The 10,561-nt window shown below is 49.3% G+C and overlaps 1 protein-coding gene across 1 annotated transcript; it reads right to left on the bottom strand.

Moving 5' to 3' along the window:
- Positions 1-4: 4 nt before the first annotated feature.
- On the bottom strand, positions 5-9,870 carry LOC119784065 (isthmin-2-like; the record flags this gene model as incomplete). Its single annotated transcript, XM_038285925.1, has 4 exons — positions 5-426; positions 3,274-3,405; positions 4,773-5,061; positions 9,655-9,870. Coding segments are annotated over 4 exons (1,059 nt in total), but the record flags the coding sequence as incomplete, so codon positions are not given.
- Between the last annotated feature and the right edge of the window lie 691 nt (positions 9,871-10,561).

The following is a 10,561-nucleotide window of genomic DNA, read 5'->3' as shown; positions in this document are numbered from 1 at the left end:
AATGGACCCTGCTCCAGTCTCCTTTGCAGAGGATCCAGGGCAGGATGTCCACCTTGTAGTGCAGCTCTGGAGAGAACTCAGTGCTGATCAGGTTTGGCGCCCCGGCTCCTTTGCCGCGGGTGATCAGCCTCCTCTGGCCGTCGTAGCAGCAGTGCTGCGCCCCCAGCGTGGTGCTGTGGTATGACAGCATGGAGCGAATGCAGAACCGGGCCGATGGTTTGTAGATGTCCAGCCGCTCTGTAGGTCCGCTGGCGTCCCTCCAGCGGTAGGCTCTCTGCAGCCTGGAGTCCTGGACGTTGATGGCGCTGTAGATGACCTCAGAGGGGTAGGAGCAGGGGCAGCTGGGCAGCTCCGTCAGGACCTGGCGGAGGTACTTCTGGAGGAACGCAGTCCTGCAGCTCAGCCACTTTTCACAGCTGTCCACACCTGAAAGGTAAAACACAACCATCTCAGCGGACCTCTAAGAACAGCCTGACAAAACCTGGAAACAGACAAGGTTCCAGTAGAAGCTCACTACTGATTGAAGAGTTGAAGCATCGAGCGCCCAGATCTGGATGTATCCTCACTAAAGCAACGTCCCAAACAATTACAGCTATGGACATTTTTCCATAAATGGATATTTGAAAATAGCAGCAACATCAGACATGTGCAGAATGACAGCAGCAGGTTATTTAACTGCCTAAGATAGAAGCAAAATCAGCATGAATGGAAGAACTGCTTGAGGTTTGGAGACATTTTTAACTGTAATCTGTTACTTTAAACTGAATCTAACACTGAAAGAAGATGCAGGTTTTTTTATGACTCCATGTTATACACTACTCTAAAAAAATGAAAGGAACACTTTGTAATCAGAGTACAGCATCAAGTTAATTAACCTTCTTGGATATTGATTTGGTCCGGTAAGTAGCAGAGGGGGTTGTTAATCAGTTTCATCTGCTTTGTGAACTAGAGGGGCAACAACGAGACGACCATCAGAACAGGAATGGTTTTACAGGTGGAGGCCACTGACATGTTTCCCCTCCTCATCTTTTCTGACTCTTTTTCACCAGTTTAGCATTTGGCTAGGGTCACTGTCACTACTGTTAGCACGAGGCGCTACCTGGACCCTACAGAGGTTGCACAGGCAGTCCAACTCCTCCAGGACGGCGCATCAATACGTGCCATTGCCTGAAGGTTTGCTGCGTCTCCCAGCACAATCTCAAGAGCATTGAGGAGATTCCAGGAGACAGGCAGTTACTCCAGGAGAGCTGGACAGGGCCGCAGAAGGTCTACAACCCATCAGCAGGACCGCTATCTGCTCCTTTGTGCAAGGAGGAGCAGGAGGAGCACTGCCAGAGCCCTACAGAAGGACCTCCAGCAGGCAACTGGTGTGAATGTCTCTGTCCAAACAATCAGAAACAGACTCCACGAGGGTGGCCTGAGGGCCCCACGCCCTCTAGTGGGCGCTGTGCTCACTGCCCGGCACCGTGGAGCTCAATTGGCATTTGCCACAGAACACTGGAATTGGCAAGTCGGCCACTGGCGCCCTGTGCTTTTCACAGATGAGAGCAGGTTCACCCTGAGCACATGTGACAGACGTGAAAGGGTCTGGAGAAGCCGTGGAGAACGTTCTGCTGCCTGTAACATCGTTCAGCATGAGCGGTTTGGTGGGGGGTCAGTGATGGTCTGGGGAGGCATATCCATTGAGGGACGCACAGACCTATACAGGCTAGACAACACCACCCTGACTGCCATTAGGGATCAGGATGAAATGACTGAATACCATTTTTAGTTGCTGCATTGAAATTTCAGGAAAATGGACGAGCCTGCCGCATCATTTTTTCAGTGTCATTTTTGGGTTGTCTTTGAATTCAGCCCTCTGTAGGTTGATCATTTTCATGTCAATCAAATTATGTGGCGTCCTTTGTTCCAAACACATCATCCAGTCCATATCCACCCAGTCTGAGGTACTATTGACATTTCCACCAGATGTCGGTAACAATCCATGCAATCTACACCTCCATAGAAATCAAACCACAGAAATCCAGGAATTAAGTTATTTGGAATAAAGTGGAATGGCCCAGAGGAAAAGTAAACTGAAATCTGTTTAATACTTTGTAGAAAAGCCTTTTTTGGCAATGAAAGCTTCTAAACGCCTCCTGGATGGAGAAATGAGTGGCCTGCATTGATCAGGTGGGATTTTGGCCCATTCCTCCACAAACAGCCTTTAAATCTCGAAGGTTTGGTGTTCATCTTCCATGAACTCTGACCTTTAGATCTTTCCATAGGTTTTCTATTGGATTCCAGTCAGCTGATTGGCTGGGCCATTCTAGCAGCTTTATTTCTCTCTGTGGAACCAGTGGAGAGTTTCCTTGGCTGCGTGTTTTAGGCTCATCGTCTCGCTGAAATGTCCACCAACGTTTCATCTTCTTCATCCTGGTAGATGGCAGCAGATTTTTATCCAGAACGTCTCTCTACATTTTTCCATTCATTCTTCCTTCAATGATTTGAACTTTTCCAGAACCATACGCTGAAAACAGCCCCACAGCATGATGCTCCCACCTCCAAACCTCACTGTTGCTATGGTGTTTATGGGCTGAGGTGCAGTGCCCTTTGACCTCCAAACATGATGTGTATTATGGGATCCAAAGCGTTCAGTGTTGGTCTAATCTGAGCAGACTATATTCTCCCAGTATTTCACAGGCTGCTCTAAATGTTGTTCAGCAAACTTTAAACGACCTTCAGCAGCTTTTCCTTCAGCAGTGGAGTCCGGCGTGGTGAGCGTGCTACAGGCCATGGCGGCTGACTGCTTTACTGACTGTTTTCTTTGAAAAGATTGTTCCTGCTGATTCCAGCACCTGGTCCTGGTGGGTTTATGGTGGAATGATGTTCTTTTCATTGCTGGATTATGGCTCCAACATGCTGGGGAAGATTCCCAGTCATCCAGGTCAGAGTCATTCCAACTTTGTTTCCAAGTTTGAAGACGTTTCTCTTCCCATCCAGGAAGCTTTTTCTATTCCAAATGCCTGGATTAACGTTGAGCTGCATAAAGAGGTGGAGTGAAAACAAATTAGTCCATAATTCTAATCCACAACCTGGACTGCGGTTTAAAAATATCTTAAATCTTAAATCCAGTTCTATCGTGGATGTAATTCATTGCCCACCCCTGATTGAAATGAGTTCAGAATATTTGTCCAACAGGAAGCAACCCTTTAGGTCGGAATCATTTTGGATCAGAACCGCCGGGTCGGGAGGTCAGAGGTTACGGTCTGGGTTCAGCAGTCTGTTTCTTACTGGGGCAGCTGTGCAGGTCACATGTGCGGGATTCAGTCGCCGTGCAGGCGTAGCCGCAGGACCGGGTCCGTCTCTGGGAACCAGAACCACAGGTCACGCTGCACGGAGCCCAGATGCTCCACTCCTCATACTCTGAAGGAAAAACACACGGGGGGAGGGGGGGGTGAAAGCGTGAAGCTCGGGGTAATCTTTGAAGTCAGAGCTGTAAATTCCTCTCCCATCTGGTGCCAGAAAAGTGTCGGTACCGACAGCGTGAGACCTCAGAGACACTCCTCTGTGTTTAAACGGCCCTGCAGTGAGAGTGATGTTGGCTGAGTCAGAGCAAAAACAAAGGGAGTCTGCAGAGGGGGGCGGGGCTTAATGAGGCCTAGAGCTGAAGGGAGATTCCTCTGTTGGTTCTATGGCATCTATGAGGTAAATGCTAAAAATCCTCCTTCTCACATATAAAGCCTTAAATGGCCAAGCTCCATCTGATATCAGAGATCTGATTGTTCCTGATGTTCCTAACAGAGCACTTCGCTCTCAATCTGCAGGTTTACTAGTGGTTCCTAGAACTTCTAAAAGTAGAATGGGAGGCAGATCTTTTAGTTCTCAGGCTCCTCTCCTGTGGAACCAACTACCAGTTTTAGTCCGTGAGGCAGATACCCTGTCTACTTTTAAGGCTAGGCTTAAAACTTTCCTTTTTGATAAAGCTTCTAGTTAGAGTGGCTCAGGTTATCCTGAGCTATCTCTATAGTTCTGCTGCTATAAGCTTAGACTGCTGGAGGACATAGGGACCCCTTTTTCATCATTCTGCTTCATTCTATCTCTATTCTCCCACTCTGCAGAATCTGTTAGTTCAATCTCTAACGTTCTGCTCTCTCTGCTTTTTCTCATAGTAGCTTCATCTGGTCTGTTCCTGTTTGGCTGTGACTCCATCCTGGAGAGAAATATCAGCTGTGCTGCTGCCATCAACACCTTTGTTTCTAGATGTTGGAGCTTGGCCTGTTTTCCAGTGTAGTCCTGTTTCTCTGACTGTGACTAACTGGATGTGCTCTCTTCATCCTCTGACATGGGAGCTGGCTCGGAGCTCGTCTGCCTGGCTGTGTGTTTCCTGGACGGGGCCGCCTGTGGAGCTGGTTGACAGTTGCCTTTTGTATCTATGCTTCTTTTTCTATGTCTGCTTCTGTCTCCTTGAACCCCAGTGGGCCTCAGCAGATGGCCGCTCACACTGAGCCTGGTTCTGCTGGAGGTTTCTTCCTGTTCAAAGGGAGTTTTTCCTCTCCACTGTCGCTACAAGCATGCTTAGTGTGAGGGATTGCTGAAGAGTCAATGAGTCGATGCAATCAGCTGGTTTTCCTTAAAACTTTGAATCAATCTGACTGGATGATCTGGTGAACTGGAAAGTGATCTGAGATGACATGATGTGAATTGGAGCTATAGAAATAAACTGAATAGAATTGAAGGACCAGCTGGGTTTCATTATAGCCCGGTCTGCGTGCCCCCCCCCCATGTCTTACCGTATGCATCCTTTGCCTCCCAGCCCCTCCCCCAGTCTGAGCTCACTCCCCTGAGGTCGGGGTCCGCTGGATCATAGTTGTAGTCCGCAGACTGTCCTTCAGAGGCGGTTGCTCTCAGCCTGTTCTCCAGCTGTTCCGGGTACTCCCAAAACAGAGGCCAGAACAGTTTCCTGTGACTGTTGATCCACTCGGAGGACGAAAAAGACCAATCATTCCTCTGGTTCTCCTTTGCCAGGTCTATCTCCACCTCTGTCTCTGTCTGGGAGTCCTCCACCACCTCAATGGTCACCTGGAAGAAGCAAAGATTCCTCGGTTTTACCCACCAACCTGCAGCTAGCGGCCATTCTGCATCATCCAATCCGATGTGACCCTTTAGGAATCACAATGTTTTTTTTTGAGTAAAGCTGTTTTGTTCATCGTTGGATTGGTGACGTATTTTGGATCGGGGCACAAAAAGCTTCCCCCATCCATTCTGGTTAAAAGTTGTTCAGGCGCAGCAGCTTCTCTTCAATGCTAAAGGATAGGAGAGCTCTGGGCGCACCAAAGCTCCACCCTGAGGTGACAGGAAGTGACGTCACAGTCGTAGTGCTGGTGTTTGACAGGCCGAGTCGCAGGAGGGAAGCAAACTCACCAAGAGAAGCTGGAGGTGAAACTGTTTGGACCTGATCAGCCGAACATCAACATTAATCATCAAACCAAAGACATATGGAGACGGTTCAATCGGTTCTTTTCCAGGACCTGGTTTAGCTCCAAGGCTAGGCTAACTACCTGCAGCGAGGCTAACTGCATGCAGCGAAGCTAAATGCCTGCAGCGAGGCTAACTACCTGCATCGAAGCTAAATGCATGCAGCGAGGCTAACTGCCTGCAGCAAAGCTAACTGCATGCAGCGAAGCTAAATGCCTGCAGCGAAGCTAAATGCCTGCAGCGAGGCTAACTGCCTGCAGCAAAGCTAACTGCATGCAGCAAGGCTAACTGCATGCAGCGAGGCTAACTGCATGCAGCGAGGCTAACTACCTGCAGCGAGGCTAACTACCTGCAGCGAAGCTAAATGCCTGCAGCGAGGCTAACTGCCTGCAGCGAGGCTAACTGCATGCAGCGAGGCTATCTACCTGCAGCAAAGCTAAATGCCTGCAGTGAAGCTAAATGCCTGCAGCGACGCTAAATGCCTGCAGCGAGGCTAACTGCATGCAGCGAGGCTAACTACCTGCAGCAAAGCTAAATGCCTGCAGCGAAGCTAAATGCCTGCAGCGAGGCTAACTGCATGCAGCGAGGCTAACTACCTGCAGCGAAGCTAAATGCCTGCAGCGAGGCTAACTGCATGCAGCAAGGCTAACTGCTTGCAGCGAGGCTAACTGCATGCAGCGAGGCTAACTACCTGCAGCGAAGCTAAATGCCTGCAGCGAGGCTAACTGCCTGCAGCGAGGCTAACTGCTTGCAGCAAGGCTAACTGCATGCAGCGAGGCTAACTACCTGCAGCGAAGCTAAATGCCTGCAGTGAGGCTAACTGCATGCAGCGAGGCTAACTACCTGCAGCGAAGCTAAATGCCTGCAGCGAGGCTAACTGCCTGCAGCGAAGCTAAATGCCTGCAGCGAGGCTAACTACCTGCTGCGAAGCTAAATGCCTGCAGCGAGGCTAACTGCCTGCAGCGAAGCTAAATGCCTGCAGCGAGGCTAACTGCCTGCAGCGAAGCTAAATGCCTGCAGCGAGGTTAACTGCCTGCAGCGAAGCTAAATGCCTGCAGCGAGGCTAACTGCATGCAGTGAGGCTAACTGCATGCAGCGAGGTTAACTGCTCGCAGCAAAGCTAACTGCATGCAGAACTAGGTCTATTAGAAAACACACTGAACTGAATAAATATGCCGCCCAGCTTAAAGCTGAGATGGAGGTAGATAGAACAGCCTATATAGTACAGATGTTCTCCTTGTTTCTACCTTCCTCATACCTAGAGCTATCTCTATAGTTCTGCTGCTATAGGCTTAGACTGCTGGAGGACATAGGGACCCCTTTTTCATCATTCTGCTTCATTCTATCTCTATTCTCCCACTCTGCAGAATCTGTTAGTTCAATCTCTAACGTTCTGCTCTCTCTGCTTTTTCTCATAGTAGCTTCATCTGGTCTGTTCCTGTTTGGCTGTGACTCCATCCTGGAAAGAAATATCAGCTGTGCTGCTGCCATCAACACCTTTGTTTCTAGATGTTGGAGCTTGGCCTGTTTTTCAGTGTTTAGTCCCGTTTCTCCCCTACAGCTATGGGCTGAGCTTTTACTGGGACTAACTGGAGCTGCTCTCTTTCATCCTCTGGCATGAAAACTGAAACATCGGATTAACTGTTTCTTTCCAAGACAATGAGGCTAATTTACCGTTAGCTTTTCTGACATAGAAACCATTTATAGATCTGTCACTAAATGAGGACTGTGTCGTTCAGCAGTTTGTTTTTGATTGATTTTGAATTAAGGATAAATGTTTTGTCCCCTGAATGCTCCCAGCCGGCCCCAGTCATCTGCGTCTTAGTTTCCACTAAATGGAGCTTAGATCAGAACCAAGCAGAGTGGAGCTCCGTTGTTCTGAAGGCGTTTCTGCAGCAGGAGTCTCTGTTTCCTGAATCTGAAGCCTTGGCTGCATCTGGGTGTTTTTCCAGAGCGGCTCACATTCCTCCACCTCAGAGCGGATGAGGGCAGCCATGGCGAGGCCTCAGGTACGTTCGCCTCCATGAGATCAGATTAAAGACGAACCTCATGAAAGACGCTCATTGTGCTGCAGGAGCTGCAGAGATGAACCGATAGCAGCTGCTGAACGTCTCTTTGTCTAACAGGTCCGAGTCGTCTCCAGCTGCTCATCTTCACTGAGGAAGGATTCAGTCCATGTCTTCCAGCAGCGGTTCTGTAATCTAGAAGGTCAGTGGTTCTTCAGACCATCTGGTTTGGGCTGGATTCTGCTGGAGGCTTTAAGCTAGCAGTGTGGTTGGACGTACATTGGACGCTCTGTCCTGAAATATTAAAAATATTAAAAATTTTCACCTGGAAAATTTGCCTTCCTAGTCTCACATAATTAACCTGACAACAGCCAGATGCATGTCTCGCTCCGCCTAGCTCCACTCACATACATCTGGGAACCCGCTCATTGAAAGTGATTTCCCCAACCGAATTTATGGTCTGTCCAATCAGGACGCAGGGTGGGTGTGTCCTGGAGTGGAGAAGCAACCGTGAGATTCCAACAACAATGGCGGCTCGCATTGAGGAAGCAAGCGTTAGCATTGATGCTGCTATTTCTTCTGTGTTGTCCAATCTATCTGATATTGTTTCATTAAAAGAACATCAGAGAACGGCTTTGAAGGCTTTTGTTGGTGGAAACGATGTTTTCGCCCTTCTCCCGACCGGATTTGGCAAGAGCTTGATCTACCAAATGGCTCCTCCTCTCACAGCGTCACGGGTTAGCTTCGGTGTGAGTGGTTGAAATAGCACGTCAATAAAGATGACAGACAAGTGGCTTATCCAATCATATGCATGAGTTTTGATAAGGCCCAGCCTCCAGTAAAGGCAATTCCTATGGCGGGTTCCCAGATGTATGTGAGCGGAGCTAGGCGGAGTGAAACATGCATCTGGCTGTTGTCAGCTTATCACATAATCTCACATCTCGAGAACCATCGAGAGCGGAGAGCGCTGCATGTCCCGAGCCCGTGACATCATCAATGACCCCTCACCCCCCACCATGGACTGTTCTCCCTGCTGCCCTCTGGGAAGAGGCTTCCCAGCATTCAATGCAGGACCAGCAGGTTCTGCAGCAGCTTCTTCCCCACCGCCATCACACTGATGACACCAAACCAACACACTGCAGATTTGCTCCATAAATATTAAAGCTCTGAATTTAAGATCAATGAGAGCTGGACTGAACAAAATGTGTTTTGTAAACACTATGTACAAAACATTTGTTATTGGTCAGATGTAGGAGTGACACAGCACGGAGGCGCGCTGTTAGTGGTGGAATATCTAACGTCCCTATCTAACTATAATATAACCTATATCTAACAGCTTCATTGGCGGGAAAAAGCACGCTGCGAAGTTTGCAAACCAGGAAACTTTGAAAAGTTTACGAAAACTCATTGAATGCCCGATAAATGTAGGATTATTTTGGAGGTTTTTTATTTTTTTGGCACGATACTGTCGGTGGAAACGGAAAAACAACAGCTAACGTGAATGACAGCTGTCAAACACACAAACTTCCCATGATCAGGTCCGGAATGTTGGAACTTTATTCCACCTCAACAAGCAGGAAATGTCGTCTCAGAGACTTTTAGGCCTAAAGACGCGATGCGGTGGACACACTATGATACATTCCTCGCTAAAAGCCTGTTCTGTTGGCGTCCATTTTTACTGACCCAGTCCTCCGTCCCAAAGTCCAGCTCAGTTCTGGTTCCGGTTGGTCTCTGCTGTCATGGAATCTAGTTCCTCATCCGGTTCCGTTTGGTTCAGATCTGCTCTTGGGTTTTAGGAACGTTCCTCAGTCTCTGAGCCCCCTGCTCTCAGCAGGAGTCTGACCTTCACCGCTGAGCAGGAGATCAGGACCACAGCGGGCCTGGGAGCCAGAACTGGACCCGACGGTCAGAACCGGATCTGATGGCGGGAACCGGACCTGTTGGTCAGAACCGGACCTGACGGCAAACTGGACCCAATGGTCAGAACCGGAACTGACGCCAGAACTGGACCCGATGGCCGGAACTGGATCTGTTGGCCAGAACTGGTCCTGACGCCAAACTGGATCCGATGGTGAGAACCGGACCCGACAGCCGGACCCGGACCCGATGGTCAGAACCAGACCAGACAGCCAGAGCCGGATCTGACGGCCAGAGCTGAAGCAGCTGAATAAACACAGAGAGGAGTTCTTACCTGGATGTTGGGGTTTTGAGAGCCCACGTCTGCGTTGGCCAGATCAGGGAAGTTCCTCAGGTCCAGGATGAAGCCTCCTGGCTCCTCTTCAGTTTCAGCTGCTGGGAGGCGGTCCTGGAACCGGGGGCGACTGGATGAGGAAGGAGGTGGAGGAGGAAGGTTCTCCTGCAGAAGATGCTCCAGATCTACATGATCCTGTGCTCCAGCAGCTTTGCCCTAAAAAAACGACAGATTGGTTCAGTTGGACCCAGATAGCAGCGGCTCAAAGGAGGAGGGACCAGAATGAGGGAGGAGGTCATGCTCTGCAGCTTCGGTTCATGGAGCAAACATGTTCCTCAGCAGAACCAGAGGAACTGGATCACCTCTAAAGATGTTCTGGATTCAGATGGGACCCAATCAGAAGTTCTGACAGAACAGAAAGAACCTTCCGGATTCCAAAGATCAGCAGCGAGGAGTTTAGATGGAGGAGAAGGAGGCCTCAGTCCTGCCCAGCAGCTCCCACATCAGGTTTCTGTACTTTGACTAAACAGCGACTCCTGGAACACTGGTCAGATATGTCACTTCCTGTCAGCTGGATGCGGCTGACTTCATCCTCCTCCTCTTCCTCTTAAAGCCAGCAGCTGGTAGGAGGCGGCTTGGCTCCATTTTTACCAGAACTAAAACCTTAACTGGAAGGAAAAGAGGATCATCTGTCATGATTCAGCACTGATATTCAGTCTGATTACTCATTTTATTCTCACTTAGCTCCGCCCACTTCTCATTCCCGTTCATCTGATCCACCTGCTTCAGCCTCTATTTAACCAGCATTCAACCAGTCATCAGTGCCAGATTATATGAGCCTTTGGGAAGAGTTCTCCCGTGTTCCTCAGTGTTTCTGATTGCCTGATCCTGACCCATTCTGCCTCTG

The sequence above is a fragment of the Cyprinodon tularosa genome, unplaced genomic scaffold (assembly GCF_016077235.1).
Source record: "Cyprinodon tularosa strain WSP-4 unplaced genomic scaffold, ASM1607723v1 ctg2177, whole genome shotgun sequence".
Classification (NCBI taxonomy): domain Eukaryota; kingdom Metazoa; phylum Chordata; class Actinopteri; order Cyprinodontiformes; family Cyprinodontidae; genus Cyprinodon; species Cyprinodon tularosa.
Note: the sequence above shows the minus strand (reverse complement) of the source record. Positions and strands in the feature narration are given on the sequence as shown.